Source organism: Polistes fuscatus, unplaced genomic scaffold, assembly GCF_010416935.1.
Source record: "Polistes fuscatus isolate 324 unplaced genomic scaffold, CU_Pfus_HIC Scaffold25, whole genome shotgun sequence".
NCBI classification, from domain to species: Eukaryota; Metazoa; Arthropoda; class Insecta; order Hymenoptera; family Vespidae; genus Polistes; species Polistes fuscatus.
In genome coordinates, this window is record NW_025113102.1 from 309599 (window position 1) to 333612 (window position 24014).

Sequence of the window (24014 nt, forward strand, 5' to 3'; positions counted from 1 at the left end):
ATTTATAAAGATTACAATTTTATTAATTACATTGTGTTTTTTCTTATTGCTAAATATAATGTATATATTACTATTTATTTATAATATAATCTGTATTAATAGTATTTTATATAGAACAAAAACATTACTTTATACGTATATGAATATAAATATATATGAATTAGTATTGGCACTGGGTCAGTAGGATTTACAAATCGTATACGATGTTATACGATGTGATACGAAGTTATACGATGTTATACGATCAAATCATTGACATGTAACATAACCTATACGATATTATGTATGTATACAAAGTGTATTTAATATTAAATAACAATTTTTATTTAATTATTGTAAACTACTAAGTAATCTGTTATAGACTTAAAATAATAATGAGTGATTCCGAGGATGAAAATTATGCTACTTTTGGAACAGCTTTAGAACCACTGGATGAAGGTATTATAAATAATTGAATATTTTGTTGTAAATGTCAAATATTTTGGTATAATATCTTAATTGATTGAACGTTGAACGAATTTTACAGAAAATTTACCAAGGAAAAAAGCTGTTACCATAGAAGATCAATATGCTTATGATGCTCAAGGTAGACGTAGATTTCACGGTGCATTCACCGGTGGTTTTTCTGCGGGATACTTTAATACTGTTGGAACTCGCGATGGATGGAAACCGCAGCAATTTAAATCTTCCAGAGGTACTAAAGCGAAAGCAGTCGCGCAGCAACCAGAAGATTTTATGGATGATGAAGATGTAAGCATATTTGGCATAGCACCGAAAGGTATTAGAGCCAATAGTGATTACGAACATCATGAACAAAAAGGTATTAAAAGAGGAAGAGCTGAAATGATTAATAATAAATTCCTGTCATATAATCCTGTATTGAAAGAACTATTGAGGCCTGTTAGGTAAGCGTTTATTCAAATTGATTATACAAATTTTATATGTGTGTATGCATTAACGTTATTTTAATACGATGTACAAATTATAGAGAAACAGTTGGTATTGCTCTTTTAAAGAAAATGGGATGGAAACCAGGACAAGGTATAGGAAATAGGGTAACGAAAAAAGAGAAGATCAAAGCAAAACAACAAATAGAAAAAGTTAAAATATATGGCTGTTCGTTGCCCAAAAACGAAGAAAAAGAAATCGATAGTAATAATGATTCCGATGATGAAAATCTTGATATTACTTTTGCTCCTGATGATTACGAGCCTTTTAGGTAAATATTATAATTCATAATTATATATTTTTAATAGATTTTATTATACTAAATATTTGTACTTTATAGGTCTAAAGGAAAAGATAATTATTTTGGTATTGGATACAGTGGATTAAACAGACAAAACGTTTTATCTAATCAGGTAAATGAAGAAAGTAATTATCAAAGCAATAATAAAAATCTTCCAATATTTGGGCACGCATTTGGAGTTGGTGCTTTTGAAGCAGACGATGAGGATATTTATGAAAAAGAAGATATGTCTCGATACGATTCAGTACTAGGACCAGAACGTAAAAAAAGTAAAACGAGATGGTCAAAGGAAAATATTTCAAATGACAAGGAAAGTAATTCCGTAGAGGGATTTGTGCAAGCAAAAGATAAATTAAATAGTAGGAAGACTTTTGCACCACCTTCACTTCCAAAAGACTATCGTGCAATTCATCTTACAAGAAAGAGTCGCTTTTATCCTCCAATTCCTCATCAATCATTTAATGAAAAGAGAAAGAATCTTAATGTTACAAAAAGAGCTAAAATCTTGGAAGATGTTAGTTTCACTGATAAAGTAATTCAAGGACAAGTTAATACACCTGCAGAAATATTATCTTCTACAATTCCTACGTCTAGTTCTAATGTAATGTCAGAATCATCTAATTCATTAGAACAAAAAGTAGAAGTTAGTAAAAAAATAGTTGAAAGACCTAAAGCGCAAGGGAATAATGTATGGGTGGATAAATTAAATGCAAAAATGTTTGTGAGTGGTGGTATTACAGGTAGAGAACAAATCACTTCAGGATTATTAAATTTACCAACTAATTTAAACAGTTCCTCTACATTTGCCGATGTAGAGGCAGTTAATAATCAAATTAATAAAAGTTCGTGCTTAAAAGTAAATAATATGTGTAAATCGGATAGCATAGAACAACTTTCTATAATTAAATTAGAAAAAGATCCGGAGCTTACTGAATCCGAACAATCATCTAAATCGATTAAAAAAGTACCAAGTAATGATAATAAAAATGAGTTAAATAAATCTACATTAAATTTAACTGATGCTTTGGAACAACAAAAAGAAGAAGCTGCTAGAATGGAAATGTTTGGGAAATTAACTCGAGATATAATTGAATGGCAACCTGCAAGTATCGTATGTAAAAGATTTAATATTCCTGAACCACGAAGTTGTGGCATGCAAATTAAAATAGAAAAGAAAGCGAAGTATTCTGTATTTGATTCATTAGATTTCGATGTATCCTCAAGATTTTCAAAAGTAACGGAAATATTTCCCAAAGACATAGATAATAAGGCATCTACTTCTTCCTATGGAAATGAATTCATCAAAAGTGATGCGTCTAAATCTCCCACATATTATAAGACTTCTGTCGAAACTCAAGAACCACAAGTAGTGTCAGAAAAAATGAAGAACTTTGAAGCTTCGTATGAAAAAGTATTTGGCAAAACAGTCGAGGAGATACCTTCAACTAAATTCTTAAAAAATAATACTGAAGAGGAATTTATTAATGAAGAAAATAAAATACTAAATATGGAACAAACTAAAGTTTCGAAGGATGCTGAAAAATCTGAAGATGAAGAGACCGTTACAATTAATAAATATCATTCGGAAGAAAAGAAAGATCTTTTCAGAGCAATATTTCTTAGCAGCAGTGACGAATCAGAGACAGAAACAGAAGAAAAGATAGATAACGAAGTAGTAAAGTCTGTGTTGATAGGTGACTCATCGAATGAAATTAACGTAGCAAGAAATACATCACCTCCTAGAGGTATTTTTGCGAAATTAGATCTCGAAGATCTTGTGAAAAAATCAACTGTCAGTACAGAAGACACTGAGAGTAATATCAAAGAGAAAGAAGCAACTTTGCCTTCTCAAGAACCGCAGACCATCGTTGAACAAAATAATAAAGATAAAACCTGTGATATACCTCAAATGCCAATACCAGAAACAGTGTACGGTCCGATGCTTCCTTCGAGATTGATCAAAGACGGCAATGCTATGGCAGATTCCAGTGGAAGTATAGAATTTTCCAGACCCATTTTTAAAAGTGTCATAGTACCAAAAACTGCAGAGGAATTTGAAGGAAAGTGGGTTGAGTTGCACAAAACAAAGAAATTGAAAAAAATGAAAAAGAAACACAAGCACAAAGAACACAAAAGTTCTAAAAGTAAAAAAAAATCTAAAAAGCATAAACGTTAATTAAAAAGAGACCTTTGAAAAGACTTGAAAGCTTCTTAGCTTTTATTTATTTTTTGTGTTATATATTAGATAATCCATATTATATATTAGTAATTGTTATATATATAAATATACTGCATCATGTTTCTCTCATAGAATTGAATGCTATCGGTGGTCATTTAGAGAATAGAACAATTTTGTATTATTTCAAAATAATATAACAATGTAATTAACTATATAATTTAATTTAACGAATTTAAATGATAATACATTTCTCCAATTAATGCCGAAGCTTTTTAAATAGAAACAGTCGCTGAAAATAATCAAATAGATTTCTATCTTTATAATAAAGATGTACATACAATGCTTTCGATGTTACTTCAAACAATTTAAATATATAATATTATACAAATTTGTTGTCATTTTTTAAATTAAAATTAGAGTACATTTAAACAGCAATTATATATACATACATATAAATAATCCTAAATATAATTTAAAAATTGTTTTCATTATTTTTTAGAGTAACTTAAAATGAGAGTACAATTAATCATTCAAATGAATTTATTTGTTTAATTGTTGTATGGTATATTATAGTATTGCCGAAATGATTATGATTTTACAGTATTTTAAATAACCCGCGTGTGTCACTTTAGTGTATATTTGCGTTTACAGAGGCGCACAAATTTGCGATCTTTTTGAGGATTGAGGATCCATGCTAAAATTTCATTATTCTATGATAATGAATGGGCGCTATATAAAAGGTTACTGTTATGTATAATATACATCATTTTAAATTATTTTAGGAGGGGTTGAAATAATTAGTATTATAATACTAAATCTTTCATGTATATATACAAGCCAATAAAGCGGACATTAAATATATTCAAAATAAACTACTACAAATCGAAAGGTTAGACCTCTCTTATCATGTATCAAAAAATGAATCTCGAAATAGAATATTTATCGGAAGAACATTTGACTGGCTTTGAAAATTATAAAGTAAGTAATTAATAAACGATTTATCCTAACGATTATTTATATATATATTTTTTTTCTTTTTTTCTTTTATATAATTTGTTTACATTTATAATGAAATACAAATATATATTAAATAAAAGCATTGTCATTGTGTGATAGAAAATATTCTAATAATTATGATCAATTAAAATAATTAAGTAGCAAATGAAGATGTATTTTTCTGCGTTATAATGATTATTTTTTTTTGTTTATAATTTGTTTATATTTATAATGAAATATAAATATTATATTATATAAAAGCAGTAAATCATTATAATAAGAAAATATTCTAATAGTTATGATCAATCAACATAACTAAATAGTGAATGAAGATGCATTTTTATGCATTATTATTTTCTTATTGTCATAATTATTTATTGTATTAGAGTATTATATGATAGTATACTTTGTATCAATACTTACATATATATATTTATATTTATATGTTTAACAACTTTTTATTATATATATATCTACACACATATATACATGTTTACATTTATTTTTTCAGTATAGCTCATTGGATACAAGCCCATTGAGTGTATATGTTATGCATCCATTTTGGAACAAAGTTGTAGAGGTATACATTTTATATTTATAAATAATCATATAATAATAATAATAATAATAATTTATGTATCAACACTATATATGTTATATTTCTATTATTTTTTCAGTATTGTCCAAAATGGGTAGCACCAAACGTATTAACATTTTCTGGATTTCTTTTTACCGTATTAAACTTTGTGGTATTTGCATCATTTGATTATTATTTTTATGCATCGAGTGACGATCATTCTCAATATTCGCCTATACCTTGTTGGGTGTTTGCAATAGCTGCATTTAATATCTTTATGGCATACACGCTTGGTAAGTAAATAATTATGCTACATTTCCAAAATATAATATAAGAAATTTAGTTAATAATTTAGTAAGTTTAATTATTCTAACGATATAGGATTTATACAATAATTTTTGTTATGTTTAGATGGTATTGACGGAAAACAAGCAAGACGTACACAAACTTCTGGGCCTTTGGGTGAATTATTTGATCATGGTTTGGACAGTTGGACGGCAATGTTAATCACTGTTTGTATGTACTCAGTTTTTGGAAGGACAGATCATAGTGTTTCCCCGTTACGAATGTATTTCATACTTTGGAATGTATTTGTTAATTTTTATTTAAGTCACTGGGAGAAATACAATACGGGTGTGCTATTCCTTCCTTGGGGATATGACGCATCTATGTTGGTTGGTTGTGTTTATTAATAATCATTAATAATTAGATTTTATAATATTAATATTATTATTCGTGATAATTAATTATATTTTAATCAAATCTTAGGCAACTGTCTTGGTATTTATCTTGACCAGCATAGGAGGTCACGAAGCATGGAAATTTTATTTGCCAGGAGGAATATCAGCGGGAATAATGTTTGAAATGTTATTATATGTCAGTGCTCTTGTATCGAATTTACCAGTTGTATTGTGGAACATATACAAGTTGGTATAATTATACCTTATCATGATTTTATTACAAATGATTAACATTAACTTATTAATTGTAACATGTATATTATTATTATTATTATTAGGTCGTACAGAGATAAGACAGGAAAAATGCGAACATTTCCGGAAGCAATAAGACCATTGGTGCCTTTGGTATTGTTATTTATGATCTCTACACTTTGGATATTGTTCTCCCAACAAGATATATTGGAAAAGGATCCTCGTATAATATATTTTGCCATTGGCACTATTTTTTCTAATATATGTGTAAGTTAATATTAACACTTTATCGATCGCTAGCCTATTTATCGGCTTTTGGATTGCCAGCGCTTATCGACCGCTAGCCTATTAATCGGCTTTTAGCTATCGACGGTTTTCGTACAGTTGGAAAATTAGCAGATTACTGGGAGTAAATGCGCGCACGATTAAGCCGGTACTTAGTGAGTGGCAGCCTCAACTACGAGCAGTCAATAAAGTGTTAAATAATAGTTTTACGTAGAGTAAAACAAAATATTATTTTTAATCAAATGTATCGTAGTGCAATCAAATAGGATTTTATAAACATTTATTTTAAGGAATTGAAAAATATATTATTTCTTATGTATTACAGTGCCGCTTAATTGTCTCTCAAATGAGCAATACTAGATGTGAAATATTACCATGGATATTGTTACCGGTAACAGTAGCAGCTATTCTTTCATTTGTCTTGCCTGAAATGAATCTGAAATCTATGTACTTCGTAGCAATTTTTTCCTTGCTTGCCCACATTCACTACGGTACCTGCGTGGTATGTTTACCTTGTTTATTTTTTTTCAATTACATTATTGGAGTTTTAGGATGATTTAATAAATGGATAATGAATATATTAATATTAGGTGCGCCAAATGTGCCGTCATTTTCGTATTCAAACATTCCATATAAAAAACCATTCTGATTGACTACTCGTGGATGATAATATCTGTTAAAAATAAAGAGAGCAACAGAAAGGACAAGAGGCAATAATTGGAAATAAACGAATAAAAAAAGGAAAAGAAGATATTCGGAAACGGAACGTTAGTAAAAAAAAAACAACATACGAAAATCATAGATCAAATAATAACTCACTTGTATAGGAAACCAAAGTAAATTATAAGTCTAATATTATTACTACTATGTAACTAGTCTAAATTTTAAGCATACACACATACAGACATACACACAAAACACTCCTTTACTTGAAACCTGACAAATGATGTCATATTTATTTCAAATATGTCATCCATTCCTTGAAGTAATGGAGATTACAAACAAATTGCCTTTAATAATTTATTGATGATTTATTTCATACGTCGTTATTTAATTAAACTATAGTTTTTAACTGAACTTTATCTATACGTGAGAATATATTATATTCATTTGTATATTTGTTCATTTTAGTACACGCATGCATTAAATGTGCTTTTTGGTCTTTTATACATATTATTCCTTGTATGTTTTGTATCAATAGCTATCAATATACTTTCTTATGCATATATTTTGGAAAATACGTTTAAGATACATATTAAAAAATAATCATATTTCGCTATTGTAATAGTACTGAAAATCTGAATAGCAGAATACATAAACACGATTAATTTATTTAAAAATAATTAAGACACCAGTTAAAGGATTAATTTAGAAACAAAATTTTAATTATTTCTTTACATACAAGGAAAATAAACAAAATAAAAACAAATAAAAGTAATTAAAAAAAAAATCTTTGAATACATTAATCTTGAACCACGTACATAGATATTGATAAAAAGAAAATGTTACTTATGATATTGTATAAATATAAATGTATTCATTCTCTAAAGTTAAATTGTGTGTACTTTTGCATATTGAAAAAAAAAAAAGGAAAACAAATGTGTATTTATTATTCACGCGGTGTATTACATTTAATAATATCATTTTTACAATTGCAGAAATGATCATTATTTTTGTTTAGTATATAACACAATAGCACATTTCTCTCATGACGCCGTAATTATCTTTACGAATTCTATTTCAGATGAATTAATTAATTAACAACAATTATAATACATGCGATCAGAATAAGCAATATTTTTAAAGTAAAAATGTGTATAATGTAAATATAGACAAAAAATATATGCAAACGTTGAAAAAACTTCACAAATACGATCCCTTACGTTTTTATATACAATTTATTACAATAATAACATAACATAATTTGTCATTCTTTTCTTTAATGATATAAATTTATTTTAAAATTAATACATTTGTATGAGTCAAAATTCGATGAAAATTGATCAAATTTCAATGAATAAAAGTCAGGTTTCCTGGGCCATTAGATTATACTGAATATTTAAATGATTAATCACTGAAACGTGACTGCTAAAATATATGATATCATTTGTTAAACTATTTAAAACCTAATTTAATGTATTCGTTCTTTACACTTTCTCGATCTTTTGGAATTGGAAGATAAGGTTTAACGTTGTTTCTTCTACGATCAGCCACTACTTTTTGCTAAAATATACAAATGTTATTTAATGTACAATTAGATTTAACGAAAAGTTTATTTGAAAAATTATAATATACGATAAATGTTTTTTTTTTTTTTTAAATAAAATTACCCAAAAGCCTTGACAATTACGATAATTTTCGAAGTACGCTTTGCAAGCATCGTGAACATAATTGTTATCATCCAAGCATTTTAAAGATAAATTCTGTTCCTAATAATTACACATAATAATGTATAATGTTTAGTTCATAACAAATAAAACATTTTATCATTGCACAAAAGATACCTTTACACATGGATTCGTCTCTTCATGATTACGTCGAAGTTTATGATCCTTTACTCTTTTAATTGTTGAAACATTCATTTCTTTATCCTTCAAATTACTCATTTTTTTTTTAAATTAATCATACAATTTTCAATCAAATTATATTATCCTTTTAAGATTTGACATCTTAATTTTTAATATTTAACCATTACAATTTATCAAATTAATGTAATTTTTTAATTTCTTTTCAAATGACACAAATTTATATAAAAATAAAATACACAGTTACGTGTCACGCGTTTATAACAAATTTCTTACATTTATAACATTATTTTATTTTTTGTAGTACAATTTAGATATTAATAGAATATTTCATATTGGCAATTTGTTTTTATTGTTATTAATATAAGAAACAATATATATATATACGAAATTAATGAATAAAATATTGTGTACAATTGTAAAAAATATTACAGATAAGAATAAATATTGAACATAATGAAAATGTTTAGATTAATTAATAGATTATAAAACAATATATCTAGTACATATAAACGTGCTGTAAATAACCCATACGTTCATCGTCATAAAATAAACTACTTAAGACTATTCACAACCCTTTAATTTGAAATATTTGCGACTTTAGCGACATATGTGGATAAAATACGAACTAAAAGTAAAAGAGGGGATCCGTGTTCCTCCCACTACAAATTTTCCATATCAATAAATAAACTTGTGTAGATTAAGACAATCAGTATAGTGTGAGATAAATTATTAATGTTAGTAGGATGAACTGATATTCTTCAGTATCTTATGTTTATACATTTCTTTGATAATAACATGTTTGATAGTCTAGATATGATAATTCTCAAAAGAACTTTATTTTCACTGAAAAGAATTCTCTTGAAAACAGCTGTTCTTTTGACAATAATTTATGTACTAAAAAAAATATGTTTCCAAAATTAAAAAACATGATCTTATAGCAAAAAGTTTCATTTATAAAATAAGACCATGTTTATTAAAATCGGTCAAATATTACGTCTGAATTAATTATCAGAGTAAACGTTGTTTTCCATATGCTTATGCAGGGGAGTTAAAATCTTAAATGTGACAAATAATATATATTGTTTATTTAATAAATGATAGTATTAACTTTAAATAGATTAAATATAAAAAAAATATAATTTTTGGTAGACAACATTTGAATGTAGTATTTAACAAAAATAAAAATAAAAGAAAAGAAAATATGAATTGCAGTTAAAGATTTTTGAAGCATTAGCTCATCTTTTTAAGATTCGATATCGTAATCCGCGTACGTAAGGTAATGCGCATGCGTAGAAGGAAGAAACAGTATCATCTAAAGTTATATAGAAAAGAGGTGAATGCAGTGTGGTGAGAGGTGTAGGTAAAGAGTTGAGTGGAGTCGAGTGTGTTGCGAGGAAGTGGTATTGGTTGTTGTACTTGTGCTTACATTAGTTCGATGTGGGTTGGAAGTAGTACGTAGTGTATCTGTGTCTTTTCATAGGTTACCATTTATGGTAATCTAAATTGCAACGAAAAGTATATTCTTCTTTTTATTTTGTGATGTTTTAAGACTAGATTGAAAACAACAACTATTAAGTAAGGATCTGAAATATTCATTATATTTCATTTTTATTTAAACAAATTGTGTTTTGACAACTTGTTTATAGTTCATCTATAACTAACAGTTTACTTTAAAACCATACGTATTACAAATCAAGGATATCTATCAGGATATATATATAAGAATAAAAAGTGAATAAACTAAATTTTCAGAAACAAACATGTCTTACATATTTGCACAAGAAAAGACAGGATATTATGACTATACATTGAAAGAATTATTAATCAATGTTATCGAGTAATAACTCATAAAAGTTTTTATGGGAATATCTTTGTTCTTTTTTTTTTTATTTCTATTTAAAGCTGGCATTAATATCACATTTTCTTTTATTCTTTTTATACTATATAATTATCATTAATAATTGTTACTTTTATCTTTTGATTAATGACATATGTATACACGTTTACAGAATATAACGATTATTTATTATTTATTTAATTTATTTTATTTTAATTATTTGTTTATTTATATTTTGTAAAATTCAATTGTTTATTATACTTGTATGAGAAATTTTTCTTTTTCTCTCGTGGTTTTTTAATTTTTATTATTTTTTTTCTTTTGTTAATTATAAATTATTAAATTACATTTATATATTTTAGCGAGAAGTATCATATAACTCATCAAATATTTTATCATATTTTGACCAAACCTATTACAGAGAACTTACACTGAGTCACACAGGAGACACTGACTCAATGAGTTAATAATAGAACTTATGCTTCTTAGAAGTAACAAGTCAGTTTGTTTAAATTATAATTGGTATCACAGCCAGATTTAACACATTTTGTAATAAAAAACTATGCCAAAACTTAATTATTATTTTAAATGTATTTTTAATTGTGTTTGTTCATTTCATATTTTATTCTTTTATATAACATGAAACATAAATCCCTGTCTGTACAGGATGTTGTTTTCCAATCAAATGGTGTCAATGTATTCTATACACGAAAATAAGAAAAAAGTGTTATATAAATATAAGTCATTTAAAGTTTTATTAAAAATTTATGATGTAAATTATAAATGTTCACATTTACTCTACAACAGAATTGTCTCTAAATTTCTAGTTGATTACATTCACATTTTGTTATTCTTATCTATGATGTTTATTATTGCTAAGTGATTTAGAGAATACCAATCGATATTAGTTTTCTTTAAATTTCCTTGCGGAATACTATTGATCAATTGTTGAAAATATTTTCAGACCAAGAATACATAGACATTCATTACGTGCACACTTTGTGCGATGGACATACTCGGACTGTTCTAAAAGGTATCAACGTAGATTTCCTAGTAGAAGAGTCAAGCATCGCTTAGTGTTTACGAATGTACATTCACAATAATATAAAACAGGTTTATTTTGCTCTACAGTCATGTTAGATTTGTATTTGCGTAGGTGATCGACACTTTGAACAAGAAACTAGGTGATTTACAATTTGTGTCATAACTTTTGATGAAGCTTTAAATGGCTTATGCTTATATAACATTTTTGTTCTTATTTTTGTCGCATAGAATAATACGCTGATATCATTTGATTAGAAAAACTTTAAATATCTTGTATACTGATATCAATAATTTTTGTAGAAATTTTTAACTCAGAGAAGTTACATTTTATCGATTAAATTTCTCTTCCTAAATAATTAATATTATTTTTAGGAATGTTCGTCAGTTTAAGATGGGTCATAGCAATATCGATATGGATTTCTATAGTCATAGCAAATTATACACCTCCAGAAAGACTGACAGGAATGAACCCATGTATCAGTAAACAAACGTGTCATGAGTGCGTACAGACTCCACACTGCGCTTGGTGCGCTGCTCCTGTAAGTAATTTTATATAAATTTTAAATATTTACATTAATATTAATAGTTAAATCCCCCAATAACATGATATGCTTTTTACAGAGGTTTCCTGAAAAGAGGTGTTTTCTTCCTAACATAAACACCAAAATACTAATAACATGTCCAGAGAAATATACATGGAATCCGGACAATGTTTTTAGTATGGTGAGACACCGTAATTTAACCAAAGGAGGTTATTCGATCGGTGGTAATGCTGGCATCGAAGGTCATGGTTCTTTCGAACAAACTTCTTCCACTAATTATTCTAGCACAAGTTCTACACATTTTCAAGGAAGTTCGAGTAGTAGTAGCAGCAGTAGTAGTAGTAGTAAGCGACAAGATGCTGTGCAAATGTGGCCTCAGGAAGTGAATTTAAAACTTAGAATAAGTGAGATATATAATTCATATTTTTATATAATTCTGTTTTATTATTTAATATAGAATATATTCATAGCTGATTAAAATAATTATTTCAGACGAGGCCTATAGGATGTCGTTTGCATATTCACAAGCTGAAGATTATCCAGTTGATCTGTACTATCTTATGGATTTAAGTAAATCCATGGAAGATGATAAGAAAAAATTATCTGACTTAGGTCAGTTACTCGTAGAAAGTATGAGTAAAATTACAAGCAATTTTCGTTTGGGTTTTGGTAGTTTCGTTGATAAAGTAGTAATGCCCTATGTAAACACAATGCCAAAATTGTGAGTTTCTTTAGATATAAATAGAATGTTACTTGAGCTATGGTAATGATTGAAAATAACTATTATATGTATTTGTTTTTTTTATTTCTTCTAGCCTCGTTGAGCCATGCGATGGATGCGCAGCACCGTACGGATATAAAAACATCATGAGATTGTCGCAAGATACAAGACATTTTGCTGTAAGAAAACGGTTCATTTACAATTTAAAATTTCAAACTGAAACTTGTGATACACAATTCATTATCTTTTTTAATTACAGGGTTTAGTAAGAAATGCATCTGTTTCCGGTAATTTGGATGCACCCGAAGGTGGATTCGATGCAATTATGCAAGCTATCGTTTGTAGAAATCAAATTGGTTGGCGAGAAAAGGCTCGTAGATTGTTAGTATTTTCAACAGATGCTGGTTTTCATTATGCAGGTGATGGGAAATTAGGTGGAATTGTTAAACCAAATGACGGAATATGTCATCTTGATTATAACGGTCTTTATACTCATTCGTCGCTTCAAGATTATCCAAGTATATCGCAAATTAATTTAAAAGTTAAACAAAACGCTATTAATATTATATGGGCGGTTACTGAAGAACAAATCAACGTATACAAAAAGTTAACGAAACACGTGGAAGGATCATTTGCAGGAAAATTGTCGGATGATTCGAGTAATGTAGTGGAATTGATTCGGGAACAATATAATGCTATTTCTAGTTCAGTAGAAATGAAAGATACTGCCAGTAGTGCAGTGAAAGTTAAATATTTTTCGAGTTGTTTAGGCTCGGGACCGGCTGTCGAAACTTCTAAATGCGATGGATTGAAAGTTGGTACAAAAGTAGAATTTATCGCTGAAATTGAAGTTACTAGTTGTCCCGCTAACAGATCTGAATGGAAACAGAAATTTGATATTTATCCAGTAAGTATCGTAAAGAATTTCATAACAAATAAATTGTTTTAATTAGATTTACATGAGTATAATATTATGAACATTTGTAGGTTGGTATCAATGAAACATTAACGGTCAATTTAGAAATGTTATGTGATTGCGAATGCGAACGAGATGGTCCTATGTATGAACCAATGTCTCCTGAATGTAATGGTGTTGGTACGTTGAATTGTGGGGTCTGTGATTGTTACGATGGATTCTTTGGAAAACGTTGCGAATGCAGTCCACATCAAGAAATGAGTGGATTCGAGAAACATTTTCAATCTTGTAGACCAGATAACACGTCTCTGGTTGATTGTTCGGGAAGAGGTACTTGTGCGTGTGGTCAATGCGAATGCGAAGAAAGAGAGAATCCTGAAGAAGTAAGTAATCAAAATGTCAACTAATATATTATAGGATATATGTTAAACAAATTGTTTAAATATTTAATATAATATTTTCTTTTATTTAGATAATATCAGGTCGTTTTTGCGAGTGCGACAATTTTTCATGCGATCGCGATCAAGGATTTCTTTGTTCAAATCATGGAACATGCGAATGCGGGCAATGCGTTTGCAATGCTGGTTGGTCTGGACCATCCTGTAGTTGTAGATCTTCAAATGATTCCTGTATAGCACCGGGAACTACTAATGGTATACTTTGTTCGGGACATGTAAGTAAAATGATTCATTTTATTTGAACTAAATGTAATTATCGTTTAATCTCTACTATTATTATCTTATTTAATTATTTCTATTTGTTAAGGGCGATTGTATTTGTGGTGAATGTATTTGTCACGAGGAAGGTAACACAAGGTACTCGGGTAAATATTGTAACAAATGCCCGACATGTCCTAGTAGATGCGAGGAACTCAAAAGTTGCGTACAATGTCAGATGTATGGAACTGGAAATTACAGTAATCCCGAAGAATGTGCTAAAAATTGTCGAGAATTTGTTCCCGAACCTGTAGAAAATGTTATCGGTGATGTTGATAACGATGAAGTTATGTGTTATGGTACAGACGAAGATGACTGCAAATACAACTTTGTTTATTATTATAATGAGACGAATTGTTTGAAAGTGCGCGCACAAGCAGAAAGAGAGTGTCCTCCTCGAGTAAACATGCTTGGAATAGTATTAGGAGTTATAGCTGCAATTGTTTTAATCGGTTTAGCTTTATTGTTATTGTGGAAATTGTTAACAACGATACACGACAGAAGAGAATTTGCTAAATTTGAAAAGGAAAGAATGTTGGCCAAGTGGGATACGGTAAATTATATAATATTTATATATTAGATTGTTCTCAATAAGTTCATGGAGTTTTTTCTTAGTAAATAAACGGCAAAATTCCCCATGGACTTATCAGACAACTTAATACATTGTTTATAAAAATAAACAAATAATTAGTTTTTTAATTTTATAGAATGAAATTGATCTAATAGATTTCGTTTTGTTTTTTTACAGGGAGAAAATCCTATTTATAAGCAAGCAACATCAACTTTCAAAAATCCAACATACGCTGGAAAATAAAACTATCCTAGATCCCCATGACATGACGAAGAATAACAAGTGTTCATAATATTATTTTGTTAGCATTTATATATAGAAGAATGTTATTATGCGATATTCGAGCCTGCATTAATATTGCAACATTAGTTTATTTGTCATCATAAGTTAATACATATAATTAATTTAATATTCAATAATATTAAAATAGTCAATTAAGTTTACGTATAATAATTGCCATAATACATACGCGCGTTATGAGTGTGTACAAATTTTATATATGAAGATTTTCTGCGTGAGAGAGAGAGAGAGAGAGAGAGAGAGAGAGAGAGAGAGAGAGAGAGAGAGAGAGAGAGAGAGAGAGTGCGCCTGTAAAATTGTGTGCTATTGCATACACAAATGACTTAAAGTTTGTATAAAATAGGAGAGCTATATATATACACATATACGTAGGTTCATAGTTATATGCAAGAATTTTGAAATTCAAATCGCTTTGTAATAATCATTTTTAATGATGACTTTTACATCTAATTGTAAGTGCCTTTTATGTTATATTTAAAAAAATTAGTAATACTAAAATTAATGTGTCTTTTATGCTAACAAGGATACTTACGAAAAATAATGATGCTATTATACATAATTTATATATTTAACAATTTAGAATCTCTTTATAAACATGGAGACAATTTCTAAACTCATTCTCGATGTCTAGCCTGATAATTATGCTAGAAGAAATCAATTTTTGAGATACTCTTAACGAAGAATTAAACAATGCCTTGTACTGATTATATACTTGATATTTTTTATGTAATATGTTAAGTTTTATCATGAAAAAACAATACAAATATCTTTGTATTAATGAATCAATGTAAAAGTGTATGAAATAATAAAAGATTATAATGAATTAAATAGAAGATACGTACAAAATTATTAATTTATAATTATTTATAATACAGTAGATTAAAGCAAAGAATACAGAATTATATAAAAGTTTACAAGTCCACTTTTCGAGTAAATAAAATTATCTTATTGTTAGTACCCTGATAACCAGTGGACGAAAATAGATACTTAAAGTGATGAAGATATAATACTATTAAACTATACAGAATTCTTTGATCGTATATGATAGTATATGATAGTATATGATAAATTCTTTGATAGTATATATAGTATATTTATATTGTAATAGTATTTTAAATAATTATAATTAATTTTTTGTGTATAAACATGTGTGTGCCTTCAGAAATGCCTTTATACATATTTATTTTAAAAAGTAGCCATTATAGGAGATAAGTAGAAGAAAATAAAAACGAGCAGATGATATATCCAACGATGATCACCTGTAACAAAAAGAAAACTACATTAATCATACAATCAAGTCATGAAATAGCCTAACATAGAAGTGGTCCAATTCACAGATGCATTTTTCATTTGAATTCCTTATTTATTTTTATCTAATCTCTATTCATTCTTTGTAAAATAAAATTAAATTTAAACGCGTGATTTTACATTAAAAAATAGAATTAATTAAGAAACGGGAAAAGTACAAATATTCTAATAAGTTACTAATAAAAATAATTTAAAACTACGTTATATACAAAAGAAAAATTGCAAATTTAATAAAGTACAATCTCAGTAAAATATCTTAAAAAAGAAACAAGAAAAAAGAAATGACTGTAATATTTACCGAACGTTAATTAAACTTTAAAATTTAATAATACAAGAATTGTAATATTTTTGACTCTAACTAATTAAAAACTTGTGCACCTTTTGGACGATTTAGACACAGATTTAGCGTGCCAAGGAGATGGAATGGTCCATCATCTCCAATTACAACTAAAAATTATTGACGAGCAAGCAAGTAATATAATAATATATAAAATATGACTAGAGAACTATTCTCGATAGATTCGAACTTGTCGTTGAACCTTTGAAAATAGCTCAATAGTCTATGTAGTTGCCCTCTTCAGCCACATTTAAGTGGGGGCCTCTTCGGCATTAGCCTCTTCTTTCTTCATGCCCTAAACGCTGCTGTGAGGCTTTTTCTAAGCGCATTTTATAATACATTTTCTAAAAAATCGCAGTCTAAAGAAATCCACAAACCGTACAATTACATTTACTCGAATGCCTCAACAGATATTTGATATAATCGATGAACCTATTATTAACACTTTGCATTTAAAAAATTAAAAAATATCAAACAAAAGCAAGAGCTTTGTCATACATTATATGGTCTTACTGTTTTACTCGACTACTTTTATCTTTTATCTTTTCTATAATTTGTATTTACGATACATATATAACAAATGAAGTATTCAGTAGGAATTACTAAGAGCAAAGCGTTAAATACTTAATACTAAGTAAGTATCCAACGTATTCAGCTATCTTTACTTTTTCGAAAAAAATTAATTTTTAAGAAAATGCAAAGACTTTTGAATCGTTCGATACTGATTATATTTCGCGGTACAGAGTATCAGCAATATATGGAAAAAATAAAAGAAATATTTAAGTGATAAATGAATCTAAAGGTTGCTGAAACTTTGTATAATATCCGGAGAAGAAATTTTTTCCACTCCTGAGTGAAAATTACAAACGTACGACTTCTCCGGTCTCTACCTACTTACAAATTAAATAAACGTTCACACCTAAGTATGCTACCTGCCTGTATATTGGCAATATCTAAAAAGATCAAACATACGTACATACCCACCCACTCACTCCACGATTCTCTCACATACCACCAGGGTGCAAAAGCCTAAACTAGAGAGCATGCCCCGGGGCACCTCCGACACCCTAGTTCAACCACGTTTTCTAAACTTATGGGAGTACGTACCAATTGCTGTAATCGACTGCCAAGGCTAATGATTATTGCAAATATGACTAAATCAAAAATACTGGTACATACTAGTATATATCAGCATACTAATATTATACAAGTATTGTCATATTTCCACAAATAAATGTGGGAAGTCTACTATTCAAAACGATACGAAAAAAAAAAATAAGAAAAATTTAATATAAATAGAAAAATACAACCATGTGTATTTTTCATATCACACCTAACTCTAGGTGTGCTATACTAAGTAGTATTCTAAGTGATAAATAATGCATTAATTAAAAATTATCTGAACGATGTACATTACACACTACCTAAACGCACATACAGGTGTAAAGTACATCGTGCAATCACTAACACAATGACAGCCGCCAATAGGGGGAACAACTTAAAACTAAACCTATACTAACCGTTCTCACCCATACGAGTAGCACCTGGGCACACGCATAGATGAGAATGCAGAAAGTATGGGGGGAGAAACGAAACGGAGATTAGGAATCTGATAGAGCTGAAAATCCTGATTATAGAAATAGGATTAGACACATAAATATATAACACATAAATACATTGTAATAAAAATGCATCTAAGCAACGTACAGGACTCTAAATTTATTTAAATAATGACTTTAATATCTATTAATATCTTTTAATATCTTTTAAATATATTTAAAAACCGCGACGACTCCTTTCTTAAGTTGGTTGTTCTAATAAAAGAACGTGGGCTTTGAGCCACCACTTAACTGCCTAGAATCTATCTATCTTTATATCTTTTAATATATTTAAAAACCTCGGACGACTCCTTTCATTAAGTTGGTTGTTCTAATAAAAGAACTGGGCTTTGAGCCACCACTTAACTGCTAGATCTATCCGTCGCGAATGAGTTTGTCTTCTTGCTCATTTATTATCATCTCGAAGTATCGATATATCAAAATTAATCGCGATTAGATAAACTAAGTACGAGCAATGCATGTTAGACATTTATTACATGCTTTCTAACGAAACCGAGTAAATAATGCTCGATTTCATCCTACTACCACGAACAAAACAAGTAATAAAAAAGAAAAGTGCATTATTAATTGCTTATTAATTAATGAATTTAACCTGGTGATGAGACAAGAAAACCTATCCTGAACTAATAAAATATACAATACAACAATACAAAAATAATATACAATTTTCATGAGTAACTTAAAGAAGAATTACTCATGTGCTCGTCACTAATTTATGTGAATAATTACAACCAGTAACTCGTGCCGATTGGACCTTTCATCCTCGACCTGATTGAGCACCGGAGGGACTTTAAATTTTAACTCACTGCGTAAGAAGTTCTACGATGGCTCCAAAACACTCCTACTTTCGCAGCAAGTATTTAGTCTGACGATCGAACGGTCCTCGGTTTGGTATGAGATATCCACCGAAGATCCATCGAAGATCCATCGAAGATCCATCGAAGATCCATCGAAGATCCATCGAAGATCCATCGAAGAATTCATTCCACATCTTTGATAAGGTAGAAAGTCCGTCGTCATATCTGTAAATAAAATAGAACAAAACGATAAGTTATTGCAATATAATCTAAATCATATAATAAAATCGAATAAAATGTAAATAAAATAGATACTTACAATGCATTCCAATGGGATGAATTCAATTGCACCATGGCGATGCACCTCGCGTGAATCTAAAAACGCGGTTATAACGAAAATAAGAAACTATAGATGAGTTTCTTATCGCGAAACCGAAATTTTTATTTACGACGAACAACACTGATTCTAATTCGCGTTGATTTTAATTTATTTTACGCCCGAGCTTTGCACACAGTCAATGCAAGTAAAAAATCTTCATTGATGCACTGATTCTAATACGCGAACAGTCGTGCGACTGTTTAAAGATAAAAATAACTTTACTACTCGAACAAACTCTAATGGCAATTACGGCCTTGGTCGCAGTAATTTAATATATAATTTCAAAAATAGTTCGCGAACGCGACGAATGAATGAAACGAACGAACGTGCTTCTAACCGTGATTTTTAAATTATATGTAACGATACAACAAATCCGTATATTGCTTCGCGCACGATGAATGCACGACACTTGCAACACTTCACAACACAATTTCACAAACACGATCCAACACTGAGATATTGCCCATGATGATCTGAAACAGAAATAAAAACAAAATTATAAATATCATTGTTGTAAGTAAAAATATTATAATTATTGAGAAAGTGTTTAAATAAAATTGACTTACGTTTTATTCTTCATTGATGAAGCACGATGGGTATCCGACCTTAGGATGACGAGAGCACCGTTAAACCGAATAAAAGAAACTTACGGAGTTTCTTAACCGAGCAAACGAAAACTTTACATGCGACGATCAACACTGACTTTACTTTCCGATTCTTTTGTATTTTATTTTTACGATGCAACACACGAGTACCTCATTGCCTACGCGCTCGATTGCAATGATGTTCTGAACAGAAAAAGAAAAAGAAAATTAATATCATCGTTATAATAAAAAACATTAAAGTTATCATAGAAACGTTAATAGGAAAATAGACTTACTTTAAGTCTTCAGATGACTGCAGGATGGGTATCCTACCCTTAGGATGACGATGAATAAAATAAAATTAAAGAAAACTCTGAAAGCTGAAACATACTAAAAAAGATTATAGAACAAATATATCCTGAATCATTCCTGAAGGCATTGCACACTTTTAAAGATATTTTAGAGAAGAATCAATATAAATTCAAGCAATATCAGTAAAAATTGTTAATAAAAAATCGATAACGTTATTATATATAGATAAGTAGTTAATACGTCACGTCGTTAGATCTTATTGTTAGCTCGTTGAAGGAAAGATCTGGAATGAACACGTAATCGCGTCCTTCATGTCGAAACGGTCGGCGGTCTTCGTTTTTGTTTTCGGCTGTCTTCCGTTTCTTCTGTTCTCGCTTCGAGAAATTACTGGAATATACGTAACAACGTTATTGCCCGTAGATAGAATATTTTTTCTTATTTTCTCTCGCTCTCGTCTCTCACTTTCGTTATCACGCTTTGTATACATTCTGTAGGTTTAAAAAAAAAGAATAACGCTTACAAATAGAAAGATGAAGAAAAAAGATAAAACAATGTTAGACTGGTATAGTGGCCTGCTGGACTGCCTAATGGCTCGGTACCTAAAAAGAAAAAAAAAGATTACATTAGTAGAACAAAAAAAATCAAATATATGAGTGTATGGTACGAGCTACCTTAATAGGAGCATATATGCCTGTATGTGTGTGTATGTGACAGGAATCGAATTTAATACGAAATACGATCTTTGAATACAGAATTATGAAAATATTAAGTAGGAGCATCAGAGAGAGGTAGTAATATCGATACCAATGAAAAAAGCTGGAAATTAGAAGAAATATTGTTAAGTACAGTTGGTGAGATTTGGCGGGATTCGAGATATAATCGATGTTTAAATTCTCACAAATTTCTTACGAACTTTTTAATATGTCGTTTTGAAAACATTCACGTAATGAAAATCTTATGTGGAACTATCGTTATATGTAAGAGAAAGGTGGAAAATATTTTCATTACCTGAATTAAAAGGATACGCAGTATGCTGGAACATATACAGCTGACAGAAAATGGCGTTCCTCTACCTTTTACCCCTGCGCCCCTGCCGTTGCCACTGCGTTGCCTCTGCTGCGCACTGCTGCGCGCGGTAGTTGCGCGGTAGTGCAACTTTCAAAAAAGTAGCGAAATCCGTTGACCAATGGCTAATTGAGATTTCCATTTTTTTCCATCTATTATAGAAAAATACGAATAGTTAAAAATAGGATATAGGAACTAAAAAAATTGTCGAAATAGATACTTTATTAATCCAAACAATCAAAATTGAACATTATAAGTCGATATCCATAGAAATGAGTGCCGGAAAAACAAGATATATAGATCATTGCGTAGAAAAATGCATACCAATGTACATGGAATTTTTTTCTACGCAAATATTCTTATCCTCGACATTATCGTAATCTTTCGATTATAACATTTGGAAGTCATTTGCTAGAAGAATCTATAGTATATAGGAAGATTATTTACGTTAGAAAATATTTTTAATTACCTGAGATTAACGGGACGACGTAGCATCCGTCCGATCTCCAGCACCGACGCCGCGAAAAGAAAGAGGAATGATCAGCAAAGAGCCCTGATGGGCTGGATATATTGCAAAAAGAAAAAGAGACCAATCAGAAATTCCCAATTACCAATAGAAATGTATTTTACGCACACGTAGTAACTCGCCTTCTTCATGACCACTCTAGTCAAGCTGTTTATGATAATTTATTTATTAAATAATAAAAAATTTATTCATTTACTATTTAGGTACACGTATCTTGTTAATATTTAAAAAATAACGAAAAGAATAAAGACAAATGCACTATGATCCTTATCACACAGAACAGAAAAACATACATAATTTATTTATTACATAATTAAATATCAATTTTATGAATTATATAATTATTTAATTATTAATCCAATTAATAATTATATCTTATATAATTTTATGTTTTTCTATTAAGTGTATACGTTCCTTCCGTTTATAATATTTAAAAAATAAGAATAATCAAAGAGGTTATACACTAAAAACCGCACAGCAGACGTAGTCGTAGCAAAAGAAACCTCGTTGGCAGATATTTTAAAACAATTGACCATACAGCATTGTAGCCATCCTTCAAGAATTAAAATAAACAAGAGTTTTCCATAGCAAACAGAGTATGGGAATTTTACTTTCATCGTTGGCATGAGAGATGTCAATTGTTTTTGTTTCAATTTTTTATTCTTAAAGGATGGCTACAGTGCCTTAAGTCAATGGTTTTAAAGATTTCTATAACGATGTTTTCATTCTATAAGATGCGTTTTCCTCTGGCATGCGATGTCAATTGTTTTAAAATATCTACAACGTAGTTCTTTCTATAGGATTGTGTTTCTCTGTGCAATGTGACAAAGTTTTAGTGTATATTATGTTATTCATACATTATTTGTTTAAATATTAACAAGGAACTTGCTATAAGTATACAAAAAACTCATAAATTTAATTTTCTTTATATATACCAATGGCTATGTTATTTTATACTTGTTTTAGGTTTCCAAACTTTGGTAGAATACCATGAATACACATACTCATTGTTAGTCTAATGTGTTTACTTTTCTATCTAAATAATAATTGTTTTTACTTTTCTATATTGATGTCAGTTGTGGTAAGTTTATGTCTTTTCTTTTAACATAAAGAAAGAATATCAAAAGTAGAAGAAGGGGAAAAAGAGAGAGAGAGTGACATCTTATAACAATATCGTACATAACATATAAGACTCGTTCAGTGGCTTGATACTTACTAATACAATCCTTGATTTTCAGATTGCAAGTATTTAAAGATCTGGAAAAGTACAAGCAATCTATTAGGCGTCTTATTGTTTTGTGTATCAAGTACACATACATAAAAGAAGAGTTTAGAAGATTTTAAAATGAATAAGGCAATCATTTATGGTTTTTAAATGAACAAACACAGCTTTCTTCTATCAAATGGTAAACTTAAATAATTCACATTTTTCATTAGTATATTGTTTATTAATTTTGTAAATATATTTGTGTTATAATTGTTTAGAGAAATGTACTTTCTTTTTCATTTACATATACGTTTTAAATGTGAGAAAAAGGAATTCAATTCTTACATGTTACTCTATTAGTTAGCATTAATCAATATTTACAATAAAAGAGAGTGTAATTATATAGATAATTACATCTTTATAATGTTTTTTATAAATAATTGCATAAAAATTACATAGACACAGATCGATTAATTAATAATTTTAT

The 24014-nt window shown here is 29.0% G+C and overlaps 4 protein-coding genes across 5 annotated transcripts; 3 read left to right on the forward strand and 1 right to left on the reverse strand.

Moving 5' to 3' along the window:
- The first annotated feature begins 182 nt into the window (after nt 1–182).
- LOC122518554 (G patch domain-containing protein 1 homolog) lies at nt 183–3782 on the forward strand. 2 transcript variants are annotated; one of them, XM_043637550.1, is made up of 5 exons: nt 183–283; nt 362–438; nt 527–905; nt 989–1219; nt 1289–3782. In XM_043637550.1, the coding sequence occupies exons 2-5, from the start codon at nt 375–377 to the stop codon at nt 3423–3425; spliced, it is 2811 nt and encodes a 936-aa protein (XP_043493485.1). In that variant the 5' UTR covers nt 183–283; nt 362–374; the 3' UTR covers nt 3426–3782. The 2 variants fall into 2 exon arrangements, with proteins under 2 accessions (XP_043493485.1, XP_043493484.1); XM_043637549.1 differs by having other exon boundaries at nt 232–438.
- Nucleotides 3783–4006: 224 nt separating this feature from the next.
- LOC122518555 (ethanolaminephosphotransferase 1-like) lies at nt 4007–7456 on the forward strand. Its single transcript, XM_043637551.1, has 8 exons — nt 4007–4406; nt 4936–5004; nt 5102–5294; nt 5413–5675; nt 5770–5927; nt 6020–6200; nt 6544–6720; nt 6809–7456. The coding sequence occupies exons 1-8, from the start codon at nt 4335–4337 to the stop codon at nt 6869–6871; spliced, it is 1176 nt and encodes a 391-aa protein (XP_043493486.1). The 5' UTR covers nt 4007–4334; the 3' UTR covers nt 6872–7456.
- A 710-nt stretch (nt 7457–8166) lies between these two features.
- Nucleotides 8167–8869, reverse strand: LOC122518556 (coiled-coil-helix-coiled-coil-helix domain-containing protein 7). Its single transcript, XM_043637552.1, has 3 exons — nt 8723–8869; nt 8549–8647; nt 8167–8441 (listed from the first exon to the last, which is right to left on the reverse strand). The coding sequence occupies exons 1-3, from the start codon at nt 8822–8824 to the stop codon at nt 8334–8336; spliced, it is 309 nt and encodes a 102-aa protein (XP_043493487.1). The 5' UTR covers nt 8825–8869; the 3' UTR covers nt 8167–8333.
- A 1213-nt stretch (nt 8870–10082) lies between these two features.
- On the forward strand, nt 10083–15621 carry LOC122518563 (integrin beta-PS). Its single transcript, XM_043637569.1, has 10 exons — nt 10083–10321; nt 12000–12166; nt 12249–12573; nt 12662–12890; nt 12985–13069; nt 13150–13797; nt 13878–14189; nt 14279–14479; nt 14572–15075; nt 15271–15621. The coding sequence occupies exons 2-10, from the start codon at nt 12002–12004 to the stop codon at nt 15334–15336; spliced, it is 2535 nt and encodes an 844-aa protein (XP_043493504.1). The 5' UTR covers nt 10083–10321; nt 12000–12001; the 3' UTR covers nt 15337–15621.
- Nucleotides 15622–24014: the final 8393 nt, after the last annotated feature.